The sequence below is a fragment of the Limanda limanda genome, chromosome 2 (assembly GCF_963576545.1).
Source record: "Limanda limanda chromosome 2, fLimLim1.1, whole genome shotgun sequence".
Taxonomy (NCBI): domain Eukaryota; kingdom Metazoa; phylum Chordata; class Actinopteri; order Pleuronectiformes; family Pleuronectidae; genus Limanda; species Limanda limanda.
The window spans coordinates 18,621,116-18,647,550 of record NC_083637.1 but is presented as its reverse complement, the minus strand read 5'-3'; the positions used below and the strand labels follow the sequence as shown (position 1 = coordinate 18,647,550).

Sequence of the window (26,435 nt, the reverse complement as noted above, 5' to 3'; positions counted from 1 at the left end):
TCTATTGCACTTCTGTCCGTCCTGAGAGAGGGATCCCCCACATGTGGCTCTCTCTGAGGTTTCTACATATTTTTACCTGTGAAAAGGGTTTTTAGTAGTTTTTCCTTACTCTTGTTGAGGGTTAAGGACAGAGGATGTCACACAATGTTAAAGCCCCATGAGACGAATTGTTATTTGTGAATGTGGGCTATACAAATAAAACTTGATTGATTGATTGATTGATGTGTCTGGGCAGTCTACAGTCTGGTTATCAGGATGATTTTAGTTTGGAGCCTTTTATTTTGAGTGGAAACCTGGAATTCAAATAGGAAATCCTCCATTGACTAGACTTTTTCATTCCCCCTCAGAAGGAATGTTGTTGAAGTTGTGCTAATGTTGACAAAAAATCTGGTTAGACCTGTTTGGCTCCACAAAAAGAATCACAGAATGCTGCATGACATTTCTGTGCAGGAAGTTATAAGCAACACAGAGGCAAGTATAGGAACCTGAGTAGCCAGAGCATGTGAGTCAAGGGATCTGTAAGTATAGGGACCCCCCACTCAGCTGTTGAGCAGCCCAACAGAGGAGTGCTGCGACTGAAATACCATGCTGCGGGATGTTATGAAAAATTTAATATTTCCTCTCAGGGGGTGGGAAGCAGTTGCTCAGAGAGACGGACACAGCGGAGATCCATAAGTGGCAGCAGCACTTGCCCAGCAAATCATTCATTCTTAGGAGATGGTAGCACGAGAAACCACAACCTCCTGTCCTCGATTCCTACAAGTCATATTGGTATGCGTGTGCTTGTGCGTGTGTGTGCTTGTGCGTGTGTGTGTGTCGTCATGTGTGACAGCGGGTAGAACAGACTTTAGGATGAGCTTTTAAAACCCTCTCTTGCATGTTTGACAAGAACAGACAGAGTTGCCCTCGCCTGCTCTTTTCTTTAACTTTTCCATCTTATCCTCTTTGAGGTCAGAACCTATTTTCTATTAATGTTTGTCCATACTTTTAGCTTGCCTGCCAGAACTCATGCACACACACATGTAGGCACTTGACCAAAGTACAGTAACTTAAGGTGGGCTTCACCGACACTGCCACCAAGCTGCAGGTGGACATTAACTGCAAAAGGCTTTTAATGGATCCCACTATGTGAATGCAATATTCAGGACATATCTTAGGAAATATTTCATTATAAACATTAATATTTCAAAGGATGTCCCTCTTTAAATAGTTCAAGAATATCTGAAAGATAAACTTCTGTCTATACAGAAAGAGAGAGAGAAAGAATTAAAGTGAAAGACATACAGAGAGAGAAGTGGAGAGTATGGAGCAGAGCTGGTACAGAGCTTCCTCTGATGAAGATGAGGGTGAGCTGAGGACTATGGGAAGTTAGACTTGTGCTGTAAGTGCTGCAGAAATCAGCTCTCACGTCCAGAGCATAAAATAAGGACGTTTCTGAAAGAGCTCGGTAAAGACGTTGAATTTAATAGCCTTCACATTGAATAATTTTATATCCTTTTAAACATGTGGTTGGAATTTCTAGGTCTCCCAGTGGATTAGAAAAGTTTGTATTTAGACTGTAACGCTCCTGGGCATAAACAAATTGTCATACTCTCTTTAACACATACACTCTGCTGCACAAATGTCCTGATAAAGTGAATACATCATTTGAGTTGTTGTGCTTCGAGTCTATGTAGTGGAGGCTGTGTAGTACATGATGTGTTTTGCAGCTACTGTAGCAAACAGAATCTGTCTATGATATATGATATTTGTTCGACAACTGTTTCTGGTCTGTGGGTGGCTTTAAGACAGTTCTCACAAAAGTGACAATAACAAATATCCAGTATTTTGCATATTGTCAAGAAACAGTCTTTTTTTCCCCACTTAAATAAATTCTATAAAACATGACACAAACATATGCTTTATTTAAAAATAAAAATAAAAAGGCTAAATCATTTCCTTAAAAATGTATAGTATCGCAAACAATAGTAAATGGTGTAATTGCAGCTCATGGCAGCATCTCAAAATCCTGACCGCACCTTTTCCAATGGAGCTCGATGACTCAGAGGAATCAGTTGGGGAAAAGTTCGTTTTGTTTGTCATAGAATCTGTCCTAAAAAGGAAAAATTACAATATCACCAGAATTATCTTTTTATGCAATATATATCCAAGAAATTAGCCATTGCCTCCACTGAAAAATCACTTTATGATGTTAATGTACACAGCCTGTTTTCTGTGAGATACCTGGTGTCCATCGGCCAATAACATTGTCACCTTGAGTCTGACAGTCATGCATCGAGAATAAAAATCACTTTCATCTGTCACCTTAGTGTTGATCAGTGTTTGATTTCGAGAACTTGTTTTGCAGGTGCTTGCGGAAGCTGAAAAGAGTTTTGCTTTTTGTTTGTTTTATTCAGGTCAACTATTTCCGTCCCGCAGATTCATTGTTCACTATTACCTCCACCACACCCACATTTACAACCTTATAAGGTCGTGTTTTCCTGGTGCCTGCAGGCCTGGGGAACCGGACTGGTGGCTGCAAGGCAGTCTAACCTGTTCCTGTCACCTGTTCTCCATTGTTTACCATCATCCTGAGAGGCCTGAAGTAAAAATATATATAACTCTTTCAAGCTCAAGTCATTTGGTTTCATATGAAATCCAGTGAAAAATGTATTTACATTTAAAAATACAATTTGGCTCATATCTGTTTTATTTTCAAACAAATTTATTTGCATTTGAATCAAAACTATGTTGTCAACACTTGGTCGAATTTTCTCAAAATGTAGATTCATTCTCTCAGTGGTCCATTAATCAGCCTGTAACTTGCAGTGTAGCTCTTGGCTTGTGACTGACTGTGGGTGGGTGCATGTCTGTTTTCCCTTGGTTTTATAGCGGCTTAAGTGTTAATGTGCCAGTCCGGCAGATTGTGCAGAAGGATAAAGGGTTTAAAAAACTGACTGTGCAGCCTGAACGAGAAGCTCTTTTAACAGCATCAGCAACATCATGTCTCATGAAACATAAAAAACAAAACAGCTTTGAACATTTCACGATGGATGTCACAAAACCAGAGATGTGGTTCTCACAACAGACGTGATTAAAAACTATTATTCTTGATGCCAATTTCGCTATCACAGTATACACACACACACACACACACACACACACACACACACACACACACACACACACACACACACACACACACACACACACACACACACACACACACACACACAGAATACGGTATGTACGGAATTTATTCTACGTCATGCTTCCCTGCCCAGGACGATTGAAACTTAATGGATATTTTAACTGGCCACCAACAGGGGTGGGATTTCTCACGGTGACCTGCTACCCTTACAACCTGTTGGTTTGACTAGCCGTCTGCCCGAAGCTTCTGACAGTGTAGTTGTTGAAGAAGCATGCACAATATCCAACTTTATACACACAATTGAGAATTGTCATAGGGACCACAATATAGTCTGCAACCAGTTCATGGGCGGGGCTTAAATCTACATGAAGAAGCAAACATCGTCCCCCTACCTCAGCAACTCTCAGCTCCTTCCTCCGTAAGTACTCCTGAAGAAGCCTTTCACTCTTCCTCCTCTTGAGTGTTTTGCGGTTAACTGCTGCCTCATCTCTCTGTGCGGTTGGACTCATTTCCTGCATCAATCTCTGCCTCTTGGATACTGTTGATCCTATTATAAAGAATCATGGTGCAGGGCCATGCAGTACTTAACTAAGACACAGATCTATCGTCTCTTATGTTCCCCCTAAAACAAGTGGACTTATCTCAAAAAAGAAGCCGCGTCCATATACTTCAATTTAATGGCTGTCTGGCGTTTTGCTGAAATTTGCCTGTAAAATTAAACCGATTGCAGACCTGATATGTGATGTAAAGCAACGTGTTTGGGGATCTTCTGTGTCTCTGACCTTTTGTAACGTCTCGGAGTTAGAATATGAGGGTGTTAACCAGTGCAGCAAGTGATCAGGTTTCACTTAAAAAGCTTGCTATGACATCTCTCCCTGTTTTATAGAGAAGGCCAAGCACAGATCAACCTTGCAGCCTTTTTCTCTGTTAGTACAAGAGGCCCTGGCCCTGAACATCTCAGAGCTCATCTCCGATCAGGGAGTGCAAACACCCTTACAAGACCCTTCCTCATTTCCTCTCAGTGAGTCCTGTCAATTGTTTTATCAGTATTTTCCTTGGAATAAGCACTTCTTGTTTGCAGATGAGGCCTGGCAGAGAAAGGGATGGCTCTAGCTTCCGCTGCCAGGCCAGATTGGAGTGTCAGGGCTCTGCCATTGGCTCTCCTCTGAGGCGGCTTATTTTCTGCCTTGTTTTGGCCCTTCTGGCATCTCCATAGTAACAGCCGGAGAGTGGTGGTTCTCGCTGCACTTGGCGCCAAATGAAATGCACTTGGCAGTCCTAAGATCAGAAAAAAGGTGCAGCAAATGTGTTGACAAGTGGTGTAATTAATGTACATCGCTACAGGATGATGATTTAGATGTGAGCGTGCACACAGCGACTTGGACAAAGAGCATTTGGATGGAAGTGACAGTATAGAAGGAGTTTTGGCGGCTGGGAGAGGGCAGGGGGAAGCAATGGAGCAGAGGAAGAGAGGTGCAGAGGGTGGGGTGATTGAACTTGCCTGTGGCTTCCACCGTTATCTCCCAGACTGCCTTGTTACCGTAAGCCAGCTTTGAATAGGCCGAATTAGCGGCAGCAGTCCGTAGCTGAAAGAATAAGGGTGAGTCAGCCGCTTTACTGCACGGACAGCGTCTCTTTCATTCCTCCCCTTCTCTGGACCACTGTGTGTCCCTGTTCTCTTCTCTCTGCTCTGTCTGTCCCTCTCTCTTCCCCCACTCTTTCTGTCCACTCACGTCGACCAAAGCCCCGCCTGACGTCAGTGTTCACTGCATCAGGTGCACAAGTTGTTTTGTGTTGCTCTTTGTGAAAAGTTTTCTCTTTTCTTTTTCCCTGGAAACTAAATGCAACAGCACAATCTGACTCACTCACTAGTTTTCATAAGAATGCCCCAAAACAGTTTTTAGGGCTGGAATAACTTGTCAATAAAGCCAAAGTCTTTAATATCTATAGTATTAAAGGAGATATGTTGTGATTTTTAGATTTTTTTGGTTGCTGTAGTGTGTTATGTCGTTTTTTGGGGCCCAAATAATAAAAAAAAAGCCCAAAGAACTCGGTATGTTGAGCGTCTTTACCCAACACAAAAAAACGGAAGCCTCTGAAACACCTCGTCAGTAATGTGGCTGATACTTACTGGTTATTATGATGGCATCCCCAACATTCGCATAATGCACATATATAGCCAGATAAAGTTAGAGCAGAGGCCGACATGTTCTATAAGCTCCTCAAGCAGTTCACCAATCACAAGAGAATGGGCCAGCTGACCAATCAGAGCAGACTGGGGTTTATTGGGAGAGGAGCCTTAATGAGACGGGAGCTAAAAGAGAAGCTGCAGGAGTGGACAGTATGAGGACAGTGATGCATTTCCTTGATATTAGAGCATGCTAACCTTTTAATGTTATATCCCAAATTAAAATATGAACCTGAATATCAGCATCATAGCTCTCCTTTAAGGGGAATTGTTTCAGAACTATATTCTTACATTGCCATGCAGTTCTCAATCTATGTTCCACTCAGACGTACTTTGTCAGCCTTAGCTGGACTTCGCTGTTGTTCTTTTGCTATCTGCGTCTTCCAGTTCTTTACTTTTTAGTCAACAAATCTCTAAAACATATGATACTAATAATAATAATAATATAGGAGCCTGAAGTTGGCACTGTACGGACCTTAAACCTTTTTGATAAAGCAAGCAAAACAGCCCTTCCCTGGCACCATCATCAGGCCAAACTTCAACTGCCTCACTGGAAGGAGTATTAGAGCCTCAGTGGACAGACGACGTGAATTGTTAAGTAATCAACTCAACACTGCTGCTGTCATATTTTCTGTAACCTTCTCCTGCCATGCTGCATGCCTGTCTCAACGGCCTTGAAGTAATTTTCATATCTGCAAGGCCCAATATTTTGCTATAATTCTTTCCTTTCTTTGCCGTCTGCTCCTCCGTACTTCTTTGACTCCCTCCTCCTGTATCTCTGCTTGTTCACCTTGATCAACCTCCGCCATGATGCCTCTCCACACTGATCATTTGTGGAATTATGAAAGACTCGGCACAGCTTGATTTGTTATGAGAAGCTGTTTAATTAGGGATTCGGCTTAAATGGTGTTGACAAACTCTCAGGTGTAGGACGCACACATGCTCACTTGTTATAAAAATCTGGTCTTCTGAAAGACAAGAGTGGATCTGGCTGTTTCCTGAAGCAGCCAACAGCTATGTCAACTTTGGCTCGCCTAATTTCGCACGCACAGTGGGAGACGTCATCTCTTCCTGCAGGATACTGAAAACATCAAGCTGATACCAGCAGCTTTAAGTGTGGGCTAGCTCAACTTCTCTGAAGTGTTCCACAGACAAAGTTACTGAGCACACACTCACAAATAGTACACATGCTAATACACATTATAAAAAAGCTGGATAAGATAGAAACTGCACACAAAGCTCGCAAAAGATCAGAAGACCCCCTCAGATCATTAGGAGGTAGTTAATGTCCTAATCAGTAATTGTTTTCATTTTCTTCTCTCTTCCCATCTTTACTCTTGCATCTTTTATTACAAGGAAGAATTATTTGTTCATTTTCTACTTAAAAATGTTTCTTTGTGGAGCAGACTGGTTTATTTAGTGCAGTTGGAAAGTCCAACATCAGAGACATAAAAGTTTAGCAACATTGTTTTATATAAAAAACTTCCAACTCTACACTATCAATATTGATAACTTCTTCTCATATTCAGGGTTAGAGTCAACCCATACCCTCATAATTTTAATTGTGAGATTGTGAAAATGTTTACGAGCTCTGATGTTCAGAAAACACATCACCGTCCTCATTCCGTCTCTTCAAGACCCCCCTCCTGATAAAGCCAGGTCAGCTCTGATTGGCCAGCTGACCCACTCTGTTGTTATTGATCGACCACTTCCAGTGCATTTAGGAAATGTTGGCCTCTGCTCAAGCTTTAATTGGCTATGTTGGTGTGTGTGTCCGACTGGCAGGTAGGTGCTCATTATGCAAATGTTGTTGTGATGTCATGTGACCTCAGAAGAATTGCCCTCCAGGGACAAATAAAGTTGTTTTGAATTTGAATTTGAAGTAGTCGCCGGAATACTGATGATTCAGGAGCTTCAGGAGCAGTGTTTTCTGCAGTGGAGAGGCCTTTTAACTTTGCAGACCTTTTACATGCAAAAAAAACGTATACAACACACTAGAGGAAAGGATATAAAACCTAATTTATTTGTACGTGTGAGGTGCTACATCCAGGTTCTGGGGCAGGCAAGATATGTGCTTGACTCCCAGAAAACACTTGACTCAGCTCTGGAATCTGTCTCCCAGATTGTATTATGAGAAAGTTTCCAAGCCTTCGTCATTTGAACCTGAGGTATGGCTAATTGATATCACATGCCTGGTTGCCCTGGCTGAATTTGGCACTTGACAGAGGCTTGAAAACACATTTGGAAGGAGAATGATGGCAGCATCTCAAATTCCTAAGCAAACCTATTTCGGCATCTCTCAGACTGGGACTGTTTTCCTTTATTAATATCGTCTCTCTTGCTTTGAAACCAAGAGCCAGAGGTTATATCAATATTGTGATTTTGCAAGAAGCTGTTATGACCCTGCCTGAATACACATACACATGCCTGTGTTTACCCGTTTGAGAGAGAGTAAGTACATGATGTGTGCAATGTCAATTTCAATTTCTTGTGTTTAGTGTATTGGGATGCCTCACAGCAGGGTGCTGGCAGCTAAGGTGAATGTGTTAAGCCCCTTGAGCCAGGCAGTTGATTAGAAATGTGGTTTGGGATGATAACTAAATCAGCGTCTTTCTTCAGTCAGGCATCTTTTTTAGGTTATTTTTTAGGTTATTTTTAGTCTCAATAAAAGACACATTTTTCTCCCCAACTGCAGCTTAGGTTACTCAGCACACTCACCCAGTAGAATTAATAAAATGACATGTCCTTTTTCTCGCTTTACAGGAGTGCCTTCAGGTCACTTCCACTCCCGTGTCGAGCCACTGACATAAAAATTTGAAGTTTGTCAGTTTTAAGTATTGAAATATTAATAAATACACTTCAGGAGGGAAAACATAGCGGCTGCTGCTGCTGCTGCTCAAAAGTAAGCCCTTCAGACTGGGAAAAGTAAAGAGGGTGCAGTGGAAGTGGAGAAATTGTTATTCCAGCAGGTGTCATCACCATGTTACCTCAGAGAGATCTCACCTTACCAGACTGCAGGCCGCTGCATCACTGTCACAGGCTGGTTACAGTTTGCTTCTAAATTATCCAAACTATTGCAGTGGCCCATCTCAATATTAGTTCAATAATTCATTGAATCATCATCATCATCCTCATCATTATCATCACGATTCTAAAGGATTGTTGTGACATATACACTCTACACACTATACCTAGGTACAACGTAAGTATGTCAAATCTGTACTGGCTTATATTGAGAAAGTTCCTTCCTATTTTTGTTGGATGGAGAAAATAATAAGAAGACCTGTCAGTATAACCCTGTACAGTTCAACCACACAACAAATGAAATCCTCCAAAATGATCATTAAAGTAAATCAATACATCTCTATAGCTGATTCAGTAAAAGCTGAACATTATGATCCTCATGAGGGAGTATTTATTGCTTGCTTATCGAGGTGTACCTAATAGGTTGTAAAGAGAAATAGTGTCATTATTTTTACTGAAAAACTTTACATCTAAGGTCAAATGGATATGCCATAGACATAATCTCACTCATGTGGCTGCTCATAACTTCACATCGGAAAAAACCCACCTTCCAACCCACAAGTATTTCTTTGAAAAAGCGAGGACTGGTCAAAATATCCTCACACTCTAAGGAATATGCTAAAAATGTCCATCACAAAGATATAAGTACACACATATGCACATCTTCAAAATATACATCCGAACTCCCACTCCCTCCCCAGCATGCTGTGGAGCAGCTCTTCAGCAACGTCTCACATGAATGCGTGCCACAGGGAATCCGCAGAGCTTTGATAACAACATATGTTTTCATGTAGGGCTTGGAGTGTGAAGATCTCCGGAGGGAAGCTGTGCCTCTGCCAGCAGACAGAAGGGGCACAGGGCCAAAGACATTTACAGTGGCTGCACCGCAGAAATGTTCCTCTGATCACGCAGAACTCAGAAAGGTTACAAGGAGCAAAGATCTGAGGTTACAAGGAAGAGCCTGATGCTGAAACTAATATTAAGGAGGGAAATCTTTACAATGATACGTCACAGATGTATCCAAAAAATGCGGATGCTTAGTAGGATGTCTATCAAAACCTTATGACAAAGAAATGTAATGCATCTTGATATTTTACTTAACTCTAGATGTTATTATAAATGTATTGATTAATCAAAAGAGAGCTGACTAATGCTGACTGAAGCAACAACATGACTTCTCTCTCTAATTTGACAAGGCCGTGGTGCTGTTATTGGGTCTGTGATTCCTTGGATTTCTTGTGTGTGTGTGTGTGTGTGTGTGTGAGTGTGAGTGTGAGTGTGAGTGTGAGTGTGAGTGTGAGTGTGAGTGTGTGTGTGTGTGTGTGTGTGTGTGTGTGTGTGTGTGTGTGTGTGTGTGTGTGTGTGTGTGTTTATTCATGTGTGATCAGGCCGTGGCGAGCCTTCGTGCCTGCATGTGCACAAAGCACAGTGTTCTCACTGATACACAATACCCATAAGCCCTTGTGGGTTTGCTGCTCCTGTGATGCGATGATGCTGAGCTCTGCTGATGGGGGTGATATGTACCCATTTGACCTCTCATCGCTCAGAGCCGGAGTAAACAGAGAGGGAGAACAAAAGAGTTGGAGGACACAATGTTCTTTTCAAAGTGACCTTAGCTCTTTTTTTTTACACCCCGGAAACACACAGAAACCTTGCTCAATATGCTGGGAATAGCTCTGCTGCCAAAACTGACAAGTGGTTCATGTTGGAGCACCACTGTAATAATAGAAACCGGCTCAATGGAGCAAAGTTACTATAAATGCTCATCAAAAATAATTCCGCCCTTTTCCTCAAAGAAACGTGTCCAAATCCCAGAACCCAGAGTCCTCCGGGCATTTGGCATAAGTGCACGATATTAGATCATAGCTTTGAGCTGCAATCAAACAACACCTGGCAGTTGGGGAAAAAACACCCCCAAAAAACTGGTCTCATACACAAAAACCTTGAAAAAATTGGAACTCGCTTTTACTGCAAAAGAGGCAGTAGAAGAGCATTTCAATTGAGCCCTTGAAGATTCCCTCCAGTCCTTCCCTCAGCTACTTGCTGCAGTTGCACCTGCTCCTTGCTCTTCTACTGTCTCCTGAAAGCAGCTCCTCTGCAGTGTAATGCTACAACAATTTCGAGAACAAGGGCAAACAGCTAGAACACGCTGAGTGCTGGAACCGGGACAAATATGTAAATCTTAGAAATCAATTACGCTGCCAGGGGCATGTAGATGCTGCCAGTAGTTTTTGTTCCCAAGCAACAGTAGACGGTTGAATAAGGCCTAGATCTGGTCCTTCAGAGTTTATTTGGATTACACCCATGAGACAATTGAACAGCTTAGTGCTTCTGAATATTAGTATTCACTTGATATTGCAGCGGCCGACCCCCGCAACTATTTTTGGCAGACGATAGCAAAGCAGGAACTGAGTTGTGGTTGTATTCATTCTTCCCTCTGTGCTAAATAAAGAGAGACGCCGTACACTCTGTGCTCTTTCTCTCTGTCTCTCCCAGTGTGTGTTATCTGCAGTGTACAGAATATATACTGGATGTCACCTCACCATGTATTGTAGGTGTCTTATATGTAGATGTAGCCTCTCTGTGTTTCTCTCAGTGGAGGCATCTGTTCTCTGGTCTGGTTCAGATGTTGTTGACCTGTCTAGAAGATGCCTTCCTTAAGTGATAGATTGTTTTGATTTGTTATGCATAGAGAATAAAGAATCAAAGCCATTCTTTAGCTATGTACTGAATATAGTACCGCCTCCTTCGTAGAACATGGTCCACACAGCCCACAGAGGAGGTGGCCTTCTTGGGCTGTGTAGACCACAAAGGCTGAACTGAAATGAGACAGTCTGGTCTATGGTGGATTTCCTATTTGTGTCTCCACTCTTACTATTGTATCATTAGCTACTTTTAATGGCTGCACAGCCACAGTTAGCTAGCTGGCTGGTTATTGAGATATTTAAGGAGCCGTCATGTCGTTCATCGTTATATACACTTTATGTCTCATCAGACATCACATACGCCATTAACCTTGGTCTCAGATAAGAGATGGCAGGGATCAGCCCCCTTGAGTTACAACTATACGTGACTATTTCCTACTTAAATTACTTTAAATACACCTTCCTTGTGTGTTGCTTCCTGCCCGTCCTAATGTGTTTCACCTGAGTCTCCTTACCTCAGCCCTTATGTGTGTTCAGTCCTCGTGTTTCCCCTCTCAATTTTTGTCATTTTGTCTCTGCAGCTCCCCGGAGTTACATCGTGCTTATACTCGGTTCCCTCCTGTTTCCTTGAGTCATTCCAGTTTGAATTTGCCTGTTTTGTCTCCGCTTCTGCATCTTCCCCGCCTGCCTGCCAGCTGGAGCACCTGTTAGCCGGGTTTTCCAATTATAATCCTCTTCACTGCTAGGGCTTGGCGATATGGAAAATAAATCTTATCTCAATATTTTTTGATGTCAGATCATGACTCCGGATTGTTCCGGTCACTTTAACCCGGATTTCCTGACCCTCACGTTACGTCTCTTGTTGTGTAGCAGGTTTAAACATGTGTCTCATAAACTCCAGAAAATCATACAAACAAAATGTAAACGTCAGTCCTGTTTGTGTACTAATAACTTGTGATCAGTGATAGTGTTTATTGTTGACGTGTAAAGTGAGTGCAGGTCAGAGGGGGAGTGAGGAGGAAACCTGCTAAAACTGTGAATATAGCTGAAAACATGATAGTGTTCAGTCACTGCATAGATGCATAGTCATCCTCCTAACAAACACGTGCTGCTACTCCTCGTAACTCTATTCCAGCAACATGATTGGTCCAGCGGAGCGCTATGCTCATTATCATTGGCTGTTGGTGTTGTCCGTCAAAACATGGACGTTTTATCGACATGTCTTTAATTTCTATAGGGGCAAATTAATATCGCGATAATCATTGATAATGTTTTATCGCGAACCCCTAATCACAGCACTGACCTGCTTTGGTGTGTGTCTGCGTTCGGGTCTTAAAAAACCTTCAGCCTTCTCACTTTTTAGATTTAGTATTTAAAACGTTACACTGGTGTACGTTGTGCTTGATGTATTTCATCGCTTTGGGAATCTTAGAATCTGTCAGATAGTCTATTTTGTGCTGACAACATATTCAATGCACTGCTGCAAACGACATCTCTGGAAATGTGAAATGCTGCCTGCAGATGTTGAGTGCACATGAGTACTTGTCATTCTCTCGTCCTTGTTGTGACAGTGCTTAAAAAAGTGCTTTTATGATCCTCAGGTTGAGTTTTTGTATTTATTTTAGAATGCACTGAAGTGTGCACATAAGACATTGACATGGTGCCAAAGTCTTTTTTTCCCAGCCATTCTGTTACTGATTTAAAAAAAAAAAAATCCCACATGGTATGGTGGAATGTGGTCAGCGTTGCCATGGTGATGCTTGTGTGAGCGACTCTTGTCTCAGAGAGTCTGAGGATTGTTCTCCATTGTCATCTAGTGAAGAGATGAAGAAAAGAGGGTGAAATTGAGTCGGGCACAGCTCAGCTTGTGATATGAAAAAAGGGACAGGACGCACAGATGTGAAAATACCACACTAGAATTACAAACACAATTTCTATTGTTTAGTTTAGTTTGTTTATATTCATATAGAGTAATAGAGATTATTTGAATCTATTTAGTACAAAAATAAAATTCAAATGAGCTTTAAATCTCCTGATCCTGACACAGAATCACATGCAGTCCATCCAAGATGGAGAAAATCTATTCATCACTTGGTCCCAATGAGTACCCTTTCCAATGTCTTTAGCTCACACTACTTCTCAACAGCCCATTAAGAATTGTAAATAATGTAATTATGTTTTTATTGTCACACTGTTCAGTTACACGTGACATCTGTTGCACTTCTGTCCGTCCTTAGGGAGGATCCCTCACATGTGTCTCTCTTTGAGGTTTCTATGTGTTTTCCCCTGTTAATAGGGTAATTTGTCCTCACTCTTGTTGAGGGTTAAGGACAGAGGATGTCGCACCTTGTTAAGCCCTATGAGATTTTACGATTTGTGAATATGGGCTATAGAAATAAATGTACTGCTAACGTTTGCGCGGGGGCAGAAGCACCTGCATCGGTCTGTTATTTCTTACTTTATCTCTGTTTTTCCTCTTTATGCTGTCAGTCTTATCTCACTCTGCATCATGAGTAAATAATGATCCCAGCTAACAGCAGGTGTAGCTGCCTCTTCTCCTCTCTGTTGTGTTGACTCTTTGTGTCATTGCAAGACACAGCAGCACTAAATCTAGATTTTGTCTCGTGGTTTCTCCTTGTAAGAGTCCAGCAGTATCGCTTTTGAATTTGTGGTGATTTAAAGGAAAATTGGCTTTATATTATGATTAGTATAGAGGCAAACACTAAAGGTAAGATAAGGCCAAGTCTGGAAATGGGCTGAGGTGAAGTTTGTAAACAAACTGTCTGACATGGTTTCTGGACTTTGACCTTTTGTCTCATTATATAATCTGGAAAGGGCCACCCTTGGGGGGATTTTCTGAGATGCCAAAAAGCTGGTTATTGTTCAAAGTGAATGCAGAGATGATTTGGTTTTGTGTGAACAACAGACAAACTTCTGCAAAGTTGGGTAGTCATTACTTCCAAAGACATGATTTAAGACCAGCACAGAAAGTCTCATTCCCCCAGAGAAGGTACAGAGAAGATCAACAACTTGTAATTAACATATTGGATAATCTCTCACCAGTGAAAGTTTGAAACCTGAAACAACACAACAGGTTAAAAATGGATACTTATTGATACCCCCAAGTTTCAATGTACAGAATCAACACGTTTATCTCCCACGGAAGAGGATGCTGTGTGTTGCACACAGATAGATATCATTATGACCGTTATACAAAATTCTGACAAATGATTGTCAGTCTAAATAAGCTGTATATTTTGTCTCTATTCTTGTTGGTTATACAAGTGAATGCATTACTACACTATATAATTTCATGATCTGACTTCATAGACATAGAAGATTTTTCCAGTCTATATAAGCTGCAGGTTGTGTCTGTAGAACTTTAAAGATACCTTGAGAAGTGCATTTTTTAGCTATGCATGATGTCATGTTCTGACTTCTTCATGACATCCCTGCAGTGCTTCTTGTTCTTTGTTGAGTTGTGTGCAGTCCTCTTTGTCCCACTGTCCCTTCCTCTCACACACATAAACATATAGACCCATACGTCTCATTCAGACTGTCCATCAGCAGCAGCGGGAGAAATCCCACCTGTGGCCCTGAGACTCATAAAGTTTTTACCATCCTTGGCAGGCAGGTAGACCAGCATAAACTGTATCGGTTTTGCGCTGCTCCCGTGACAAGCAGGCATGCAGAACATGGCACTACAACAGCCCTACCTGTGTAAGAGTGTACTGTGCGTGTGTCATAAGAGCAACAAGACACTTTTCACAGCAATTTAACTTGTCATAGCACAACAAAAACAGGTGTAACACATTCAATTGTCACTAGTTCAGTTCTGTCAAGTGCCCCAGTAAATCAGTTTGCAAGCCCGCATGTACAAGACCATGTAGCCAGCTCACCTATAGAAAGTTATTAATTACACCTGCCCAAATGCTGCTAAATCGTGGACAATTTTCTGTATAAAAATGTTGACGCTGCAAAGCTCGATTTATGGCTGATGCCTTTGAACACCCCATCGCTGTCTGTGCCCGTTGCTCCGCAGACAAACACATCTTTAAACCCCTCTGGTGTGTTCTTCACTTCACACGACTCCGCAGCACTTGCACTTACAGTAACTCACAGCTTGTGTGTGTTTAATCAGTCATTACCTCCTAGTGTTAGCTGGCAGTTTAAATATCAAGGTACAGATTCAGCAATCTTTTGCACTTTTTCCCCAAGTCATTTGTCCATCTTTAATTCATTGCCATCATCCTTTCATTCTTGAGTTGTCTTAAAAGTCTTTCTGCTCTCCTGCTGCGTCTGACACAGCATGCAGGCCATTGCAGCGATTTAGTTTATTCAGGAGATATTCGCGTGGCACTGAGGACGGCTGAAACTAAAATCCAATCTGTGCTGCATGTTCTGCTTTTTACTATTTCAACTTTACTTCTCGCACAGGTAAATAACATACCTCCCTGCATTAATGTTTTATTTTATTTAATTTACCCAGAAACTTGCACAACTTATGCTTTTGATTCACTTCAGCCTGCCACACAAATGTCAAATATATTTCCTTTTTTCAGCTGTGGTGAAATCTACTATTCAGAGTTTTGCCCTCTTACTGTGAAGTTCTGATTTATCTTCTCCTGTGCAGCAAAACAATAACAATCTCATGTCAGTTACATATCAGGTTCCTGAAATGAATTTGGGCAAAGGGAATAAAATAATTAAAGATTCGCTGTGCATTCAGCTTTTCTGCTGCAGCTTAAATTGCATTTAGCGTGCTCGTGCCTTTGTAAATATAAAACTGGGAATGATAATCTGTGTCTCTGCAAATCATTCTTAAAAGTTGAAGTAAATACCATGTGCTTACATTTTTTCCCTTGGGTTCATTTATCTGCAGGGACCCAGTCCAGTGGAGGATTCTTCCAGTCCCAGTTCAGCCAGCACACAGCAGCCTCGGGGTCGACACAGTTTTGTCCAGGAACACTTCCAGGCTCAGTACAGGTGAGAGGGACATAAACAGCTCAGACGTTTCAGATGTGTGGTCTAAATGGCTGATTGTCCATCGTGTGGTGGACATTAAGTGTCATACTGGTGTTTTACCGTCTGCTCAAGGAATTTCTGTCAAACGTTGGTAACTCAAAGCTCAGAGTAAGAAGTAGGATGGAGACCCAATTGAGGAACTATCAATTATGCAGCTTGCACGTGAGTCCACTGGGCACTTTAACTAACGCCCTGAGGTTGCGTTCGAATAAACCAAGTACAATACACCGTAAAAGAGAAAAGGTATTCAGCACAGGTGAGAATGTATTTTCTCTCCTGTGGATAAAAATCAGTAGCTCGAGAAAGTAGGTCATACAGGCCTGCAATGGATTCAGGGGGTTTATCTTTAGAAAGGGCTTCTGGCTCTCCGCTTCATTCACAGCTGAAAGTCAGAGACATGGGTTCTCAGGTTTAATAGACCCTCTAATGGAACTGACTCTAGACCTTTCAGGAACCTTGTCGCCACACATGGCAGAGAATGTTTATTCAGGAGATAAGGTTGAAGTCAAGTTTTCAGCTCAGATTTAACAGTCATTCTCTTGTACAAAGACAAAATTTTACCAAAGCTAAATTGAGCAACGCTTGAAAGCCTTTTTATTCTGAACATTGTTCACATTTTCTAAATATTTTAGAAGCAGAGTAGTTTTAAAATAATCTGCAATCTAGTAGGAGTAATAACTCTACCTGAGTGCCGTTCCAGTTTGTGAAATGTGGATGAATCGATCGGGTGTTGACAGCTGACGACAGGTGTCTCCAACTTGTCCGAGTGACAAACTGTGTCCGTGCTCGCTCAGCTCTCTGGACTTTTAGTGAACCAGCTTAAGCGTCTGTTTGCAGTCGGCTCTATATTCCAGTTGTAGATGAGCTTGTCAGTCAGTTTGTCGGAGTAGACATTTCCCCTTGACACCGCCCTGCTGTGCCTGACATTAGGACCGACTAAAGTTTGTCCTCTTGCTTGTTTCAATTAAATTCCTGTCTTTTTTTCAGCCAGGCGGCAAATAGGAAAAGGTTCATTTTTTTTTATGTTGAGTAGAGAAGTTTCTAAAATGGAAAATAAAGCCTGACCTAAAACAGGCACATCTTTTGAACATGCATGAATAAGTAAATACATACACACCCATAGACACAGTAAATCATGTGTGAATTCACAATGTAAATGTTATCATTGATACACTGTTAAAGGCTTGATGTTCTTTACTTATCCCCTTACTCTCTGGTTGATTCAGCAGTTTCTGCTACAATGATGAAGGAAAATTGTTTACCAGCTCAAAAAAGCATTTTTATATCACATAATTTAAATTCCTTTTTCAAAGTAAAGTCATCAATTGTGATGAATCCTTTTTCAGTTTCTGTTTTGTTGGATGCATTTTAGTACCATCAGTGATGTGCATATGGGCCCCTGAAATATATGTTTGTTAAGTAAATATTCTTAGCTGCCAGTTGACAACAGCACATCGGTGTGGACCTTTCAGTCAATCACTCAAATCTTTGGAATTTAGAATTCTCAGTTATATAAAGAGTCTTAAAGGGACTTTGACATTTAGCTAAAACAGTGAGTTTCTTAAACTCTAGTGAATAAGTACGACTATTCTCTCAAATCATCCAAACCTGTTTTTACTTAAACTGCTTCAACTTTAAAAGTAAATTTTACTTGCCATGTGTGAGTTGGAAGGACTAAATCATAATAATTATAATAATAAATTGTTTATACAGGCGGCTTACACAGCACTCAAGGTTACTTTACAAGGCAGACATAAAAACAAAGCAAAAAATACAATGAGCGGTGAATAAAATATTATGGAGTGTGGCAAAATTGAAAACTTAAGTAAATACTACCAAGTTTTCAGGTGTCTCTCACACTGTTCTCACACACATAAACAAACACCTGAATGTTTATGTGTCATTATCAGATTAGCTGCCAGTTAATTGGCTGATTACAGCAACAACACTGGGTGGAAATTTTCACAACACAAGTCCCTGCTGCATCTTTAAACAGCTCATGCACACACACACACACACACACACACACACACACACACACACACACACACACACACACACACACACACACACACACACACATACCCTGATCTTTTCCCTAGACTTACTCACACACCTGTTTCCCCACATTTAACAAATGTCCCCTCTACTCCTTTTCTTTTCATGAACAATTCAGTCTATATTTAGAGGGGCATTTCTTTGTGTTTCTATTATGTGGCTGTGAGTGCAGACGATGTAATGTCTTTGTTGTCCTTCATGAGACCTGCTGTAATGAGCACTAGACGCCCGAACCCCTCCCTGCCCTGCTCTGCGTGTGTGTGTGTGGAGAGAATATATAGCTGTATTTGCTACAAACACGCACATTTATAAAGTATGTGAACAAACAGAGAGACGTGTATGGCATGTTTTTACACACACACGCACAATCATAACCGAGCTGGTGTAATTAGCGAACATGCCTCTGCATCCAATCACTGCTTTGTGTCTGCTGAAGAGGCTCTGAGGCGTGATCCCTCCTGAGGCCGGTAGTGACACTGGAGACTAGTTTACAAAAATGTTTACAATGCAGAATCGATTAAATCTTAGATACAAAAAAATCATGATTCTTATTCAAGTTCGATATATGTATTTGTGTTTTATTTCAATTTATAGTTATTTATAATGAAATGAATGGCTAATCGGTAAAAAACGAATGCTTCAATTACATATCTTTGTCTTGAGGGTTTGATAATGATATCTTGAGAATCTCTACAGATTTTCCTTAAGCTATATGTTTATTGAAATTTGTTTAATCTTAAATCGTCATCTGTCGGGTTCTAGCTTTTTAATCCAAGACCTAAACCGAGCCCCATCCACTCCACTGCAGAACACATCGCACACACAAGTTGCTCTAATTGAAACAACAGAGTGTTGATTTGTCTCTGAGTTCTGAGGCAGCGTGACTCAGTCACATTTGATAAATAATGGACACACACACACACTGTGTGGTTTGGACTTTGTTATCTCTCCTGGCTCTGCGTTCTTCACATTGTATTCTAATCTCATTAGACTGCAGACTGAATTTAGTCTGCACACTGAATAAGTCAGTGTGGAGACTTATTCCTCTTCTTTTTTCACTCTTTTATTCTTGACCTCCTCTTAGCTGCATGTCATTATTTGGTGGAACTGGAGTCACTTTGCCTCTAAATGTGGACAAACAACATATCCCTACTGTGTCTAATTTTTGTTCTTTTGTTTCTGGCTGCATCTACGTCTCTCTCTGGCCTCTCCCCTTCTGTCTCTATCTGTATCACTTGTTTGGTCCCTCTTTCTTCCCCTCGTTCTCCTTCCTGATTCTTTTTATATCTCACAGAGATGCTCCTCAGAGGCCTTTGGTGGAGTTGTCTGATCTGAATAAATGTTTGCGATTAGAGCCGGGGCTGTCTTGTGGTTTGGGCTGCTGATGTGGGGAGCCCGTGCTCTAGTCACTGCGCTGTGCCGCGGCGTTTAAATGAGTCTTTGTAAAAACCTCCCTCCCTCCTCCGTCTGTCACTCTCAGTTTGCAGCATCTATTTTTAATGGCACAGGAGACGTGCAGAACGCATCCTTCTAGGCAAACAAGAATGTTGTGGATGATTTTTTCCCCCCCGTCACTGTGGTTTGTATTTATATGCAGATTCAGTGTGAAATGATACACAGTTAGTGTAATGCAGTGTAAATGGTTTGAGACAGAAGATCTAGTAAATCATGACTTTGAGATTGAGAGATCTTTTGAAATACAAGTGAGGAAATTCCATTGTTTTTGTTTGTCCCTGGAAAGTTGCGCTGAGAGCTGAAAACAATCAATATTTCACAAAGCAAAGCTCAAAACCTTTTAAAGGTTCTTATGCAAGAGAGGAAACTGGTATCCAGTACGACACTTCCTCTCCACCAATTATATGTCTTTATACCGGATTCTTTAAAGGCTCGATACATCATAAAGAAATGTGCAGATGCAGCCAGGATGGGATGTGCTCGCTTCTTCCTTTTCAGAAGCATCGGCCCACTCCTCACAGAAGAATGGCTGCAGATAAATATGGCCCGACATTGACCTTCCTCACTTTGATTCCGGACGCTTTGCACCACCCACAGTGCTTTCTACAGGCCGTGCCTCACTCCCCCCACTCCCCCACCCGCTGATACCACCTGCCTCCCTCCAGTAGCAGACTTTGAAGTGGGTGCTGGCCAGTTAGTGCAGAACACTATCGAGTCATTACCACAACTCTTTGATCTCGTTCTCCTTTTCTGTTTTGCGAACGCTGAAGTCATTTGCGCAGATTTGTGTTGGTGGAATTTTTTTGTCCATTAATGCAATACACAGTGTTTGTAAGAAAGATCTACCCACACACTGGTTTTACACATTTTAAAGCATGAAACTCCTGCAAAATGTTGCTAGATTTGACTTTAAATTACATTTAAATAGATTATTTTTTATTCATTTTTTACATGACAGTAACTGCTCTCACAGTGCCCAACGTTGTGTGTCAAAATCCTCATTGATTAAAGCTGTGGGTTGCTCTGTATTTATTATTAGTTCACTCATTGCCTCCAAAGCAGTTCCAGTGTTGTAACTATCAGCTGACTGGTGGTGCATCTGGCTATTGACAGCTTTCACTGATCGATTTAAAAAGCCTTTAGTGGCCCCCGTCCCATTCCCTTACTACACATAGAATGTATAATCATAATTAAGATTTGGGCCATTAGTATTTATTGCTGTTTTTTAATTCCTCCAGCAGAACTGTCAGAACCCTCCTCAGAACTCGATGTGGATGAGTCACGTAATCGTGTGAATGCCTCTCCCAGCACTGCACACCAAGAAATGATGAAGCAATTAAGCGAGAGCAAGAATGCATGAGAACGAAAGCACGGGAGATAAAGGAAATGAGAATGAGAGCGACTGAGTGAAAGAGAAGCAGTTCAAATGTTTCAATTCACCCGCTTGCTAAAACGCTGCTTGTTTTTTTTTTCATTTTGCATTGTTTGTTCTACACTGAAAAACCTGGACGTAAAACCAAATTGCTGCAATGCAGACGTCTGTCTTCACCACTGACACATGTCAACGTGCTCAGGTAACTGCTGTTACTTATTCATTGAGCTGACGTGAACCCATTTGTCACCCAGTTAATTAGTCAGTTAGTTTCATCGAGGAAGGAGGAAACTTAAGTATGAAGGTGACACTGAGAATGTTCCTAAAGTGAATGTGAGTGTGCGTGTGTGTGCGTGTGTGAGTGTATGAGTGTGTGTGTGAGAGAGAGAGAGAGTCTCATCAGCCACTTTAGCTGAGTTAATTTCCCCTGACAGGACGTTGTATTTTCTGATAGAGAGAGATGAGGGCCCTCCAATCCACGGCCAGTGACACACTGATTGACAGGCGGACAGAAGAAGATTAACTCTCTGGGCTCTGTCAGTGTCAGGAGGAAGATTAAGATTAAGATACATTTATTTGTCCCAAACACATGCACAGACATGCACAAGCACACTCATGCAAGGAGGGAAATGTAACCTCTGCTTTTAACCCATCTGGTGCAGGACACACAGAGCAGTGGGCAGCCATGTACGGTGCCCGGGGAGCAGATGTTGGGGGAGTAAGGTGCCTTGCTCAGGGGCACTAGACAGGGTAGGGAGAATCCTCTTGGATTTTTGAACAGATCAATCCAGGTTCGTCTTTTTGTTGTTTCTCCGTGGAGTCGAACCAGAGACGAACCAGAGACCTTTTCTGCCCATAGTCCAAGTTTCTGCCACTACCTGATATGGAGAACTGTGCACCGCTTGGTTTGCTGGGGTTGTGTTTAGGTGATAGTGCCAGTGTGTTTATTGACAAAATTTAATTATCTGTACATTAATATCAGTTTACTTCATCATGGTTAAAAGACTAGCATCGAGCTTGTATACAAACTGAATATTTTTGCATAACTTAGGGTGTTAATATCTTTCTTTCACTACACTGTACAAAAGAGCTTTACTAGTTAATGAAATAAGATCAAACAAACATCTTCTTTTAAAACATAAAAGTGATTCTTATCCATAGAGACAACGTCACACTTTACTCACTTACTTTACAATCATTGTATCAGATGTTGAGTATTGATAATTGCTCAAAAAGTTCTTAAGCCGGATGTGCCTGAGGCTGGCTGATGAATGGTCAGTAATGTTTTACTACAAACAGTCGATGCTATAAATATGTATTCTGCACACTGGATCATTCATCATTTACTGCGGGCCGCAGGGAATTAATTTAGTAAAGAATTGATTCATACACAATTTTTGGGGGGCTTAATAAAACCATCAATAAGTCTGCTGCTGCTGTTTGCTGTGTTTATTTCAGTTTAGTGATTCCTGGCTGAAAAACATGTTGATACGTGAATATTTGTTTGTGCTACGAGGATCTGCCTTATGGCACCAGTATTAATTTAGTTAATGACAACTGCGAGGAAAATAGTGTTTGATAATCTCCTTATCCCTGCAAAAACAAGACTAAAGATACAATGTATCAATAAAGGAGATGTTTAAGTGAAAAGTCTTATTCAACACCCTGTATCTGTGAAATCAAACATTAAAACACAGTTTCCTCTGCTGCCCGAAATATCTGTTAGGGTTAGGGTTAGGTAGATTTTGCTGCTCGATCTCTTTCCCTGCTGTTAAAAGAAAAACTCATTTTTTTTAAATGTATGTCTTGCCAGTAAGAATGTTATCTGAGATTGTTCTAGGAAGAATCAGATTTCTGGATTAGATTAATCCACAATCCACTGAGAGACAAGAGGCGGCAAAGAAACAAAAGCTGATTTCAGACACGGCCTGGGAAAAAGTCTGGGTAGAGACCGGAACCAATTCTTCGGACTTTACCAAGACTTTGCCTTTAACACATGCACAACACAGCGAGAGGTTTTCTGCACAGACACGTTCACAACAGCAACAAATCCTCTGCATTATTGAATCGAAAGGTGGAGCAACCGGGTGCAGGAGGCAGAGACAAGAAGTGACGTGTAAGAGCAGAGAAAGTTTGCAGAAACATATCGTTGTGAAGATATAGACTCAAATTAAAACCAGTTGCCTAAATAATTGTTTGAAAGCTGTAAGATAAACTAGATGAAGCTGTCATGAACATGAACCAATCTAATTGAAGCAGTTACAGTATCTACAGTTATAAAGCCTCAACAATTTAAAACTCACATCCTTAGTCGCACTTTTTTTTAAAGTTACATGGTATAGGTCTGTGTCTCTACCACCATCCATCGCTGTCAGTGCAAACTGTTTACACCGTGAATAAGGTCAGGAGTACAGAGACTAAACACTCATTTAACTTTTGCAGGGTTTAGGTGGTGTCCCAAAATAACAAAATAAACGACAGAAGGCGAAGGTTTGCTCCTGAAACATTCACGCATTTGTGTCGCTCAGACTTTTGATTGGAGGAAAAATTTATATGAATCTTCTGTCGTGTATAAACCAACGGTGTCAGCTCAATCCTGATATTATAACTTCATATATCACATTACATTTATCTCTGTCTACTTGTGCTGCTTACATTTCATCATCTGCATCTCTTACATCATCCCCTGTTTTGTGCTGCAAAGCATCTCAGTTGAGCAGCTCGCAGCATGTTTGTGTATATTTGGTTGTTTTGTGAGTATTTGCATATTTTCGTCTGTGTTGAGTTCTGTCAGCCACAGTATGTGGTGTTGCGTATCGGCTAAATGAAAGACTGATGGTCCTTTGGTTTGACAGCTGAACAGTGTATTCTTGCAGACAAGAAACACCTTGGGCCTCACCACGAAACCTCTTTAAATTATGCCCTGTGTGTCTGCTGGGGGGGGATTGCTGTACGCACATGTGAAGTTCAGGGTTATGCAAAGAGTGTGTGTGTGCGTGTGTACAGCCTGTCAGTCTGTTTTACTGACTACAAACTGGCATCATTAGCGAGCCTGTGGCTGGCTGTCACGGCGCACAAGGCTGAACACTGACAGTGAGGAAACGAACATGGTCTTTGAAAACTATTGTATTGTTGTTTCCAGCGTATTTGTACATTTGACAAGCTTGTCTTTGGCAACATGCAAAATGCATGTGCAGACACTGTATTAACGCTGCCAGTGAGAAGAGAGCATTTGGAAGCAACAGTTTCCTCCAAGAATCAAATACAAGCAAGAAATAAATATCACTATAGTGCAAAGAATGTACTGCAAAGAGGACATTAAGACGCTACTGTATATCCATACTTGTAGTATTTTTTTATTTAAAGTTCATTTATATAAGAGTACTAATGGAAAACTGCTACTAGGGATGGGCATAATTAATCGACGATCGATTAATTGATCATTAAGAATTTCGTCGATGAAATTATTTTGTCATCGACGAAATTATGTTGCGTTCACTGCCAACACTGCGAAGCTATACGTCTTCATGAGCGCATGAGGAGTCCACTGCTCTTCTTCAAGTAGGAGGTCGGGATATCCGAGTTGCCTGAACGCAGCACAGTGAGGATTTTAGCAGCTGTAGGAAGCAGCCCGGAGCTATACTCTACTAGCCCCGCTGAAAGACCAGCAGCTAGCCGCTGAGAGCTAGATGGATTTGACAGTTCTGGACCTCTCAGTCCGGGTCTGGTGGAGGGGTTCTGGGAGTGAGGACGTGACAACCACCGGACTGAGAGGTCGAGAACCGTCAGATCGAGCTAGCTCTCAGCGGCTAGCTGCTCTCTCGACGGGGCTGAAGTGTACAGCAGCGCATATTTTCAAGTGTAACCATTGAACGGATCCCGTTTAATTGCCACAAGGGTTGTTCATCTTGTAATAAAGATCTCAATGAGGAAACACGCTGTGTTTTTTCTATTTTCACTGCATTTTAACAGCCTATAAATAGTGAATTTTAATATAAAAATATTAATGATTAATCGAAAATTCGTCATTAACTCTCCTGATGATCGATTAAGACAATTTAATCGAATGCCCATCCCTAACTGCTACCTCAGCAGTTTTGCGCTTGTTTAAACCTAAGGGACAAACGATTTTGTTTGTTAAATTACTTCAAAGCTTCAAACAAGAATAGAAAATGCAATGGTTTGTAATGGAAGGCAACTGAATGACAACAAATGATCTCAGATGAGTAATGGGATTACATTCCTACACTGAGAGGATTATGTGACAATAGAACAAACTGAATGTGTTTTTTTTCGGGGCGGGGCACTCAAAACAGGTCAACCTGAGGAGGACTGTTTTAGACAGGGTAAAAAGGCTGCTGTTTTAAATGATCCTTGTGGTATTTTGACCAAAAAATGTTACAGACATTTCATTAAGACCCCAAGGAACCATATCAACTTGTGGTAAAATGGGCATAATATGTCTCCTTTAAATGTTTTTTTGTGTTTCACCTGTGAGTTTCTTTTATTTGTCGATCACTTTTGTAACTTAGTTTTGAGAAGTGATGTATAATCACACGCACGCACACACACACGCACACACACACACAGACACGTATATATAATGCAGTGGTTCTCAAACTTTTTCTGTCATGCCCCACTTTGGGTCTAAAATATTTTTCATTCCCCTCACGCCCCAACAAAATGGGCGAAGTTTAACATGTGTATTTACATAACATACACATGAACATTAAATCCACATTACTTTCATGAATTTATGACAAAAAGTTGTTTGAAAAATCCTTTTTCAAACAATTATTATTTATTATTATTAAATTATTATTTCACAAAATAGTGCCATAACTTTGCTTAAATGTCACCAAAAGTACTTTTGGTGACATTTATCACTACATTCCTCCATCAGTCTGTACTTTTTCAATAATAGAGAAAAAATTAATTCAATTAAAATCACTTTGTTACAAAGATGATAAAGCTAAACCAAAAAGAACACATGCATGTGACTGGGGTGAAATGTTTCTAAGTGTCTTCTTAATTTGTTTGGTCTCATAGAGTTTTCACTTTTCAGACATAAAATACACACTGGTCTCTCCTCATGTCCTACCACATTGACTGTGAATCCAAGCGAACGGCGAAAGAGCGATTTGTTTACTGCTCCGCCGTTAAAGAGATGCAGACGTCAAAACATTAGTTCGCCTATAATATTAGTTCAGCATCACATTTCCTCCTCCCGGTCGCGCGCCCCACCTGTTATGCCTCACAGTTTGAGAATCACTGATATAATGAATCACACTTAATGTCCATAAGCAGTATTCGTCTTGTCATGCCTCCTCTCTGATCAGCTCTCTTCTGCTCAGCTCAGAGACCTTAACCTGGTCCTATCTGTGTCTCCCTCTCCCCCAGCTTCTGCTTTCTAGTTTTTTCCAGTTCAACTGTCCTGCTGCCAACCTTCTGTTCGTTTTGAATCTCTCCTCCCACTGAGCCCCGCACTGTGTTGTCTTTCTCTTCATCTCCATGTCTTTGCTCTTCTTTTGTTTCCTC

At 41.2% G+C, this 26,435-nt stretch overlaps 1 protein-coding gene across 1 annotated transcript in view; it reads left to right on the top strand.

Annotated features, from left to right (window-relative positions):
• The window catches only part of usp43a (ubiquitin specific peptidase 43a), a 92,527-nt gene that overhangs the window by 23,658 nt on the left and 42,434 nt on the right, over positions 1-26,435 (top strand). The window contains exon 3 of the mRNA XM_061092119.1: positions 15,870-15,973. Coding sequence (XP_060948102.1) covers positions 15,870-15,973 — 104 coding nt within the window. The remainder of the gene's footprint in view (positions 1-15,869; positions 15,974-26,435) is intronic.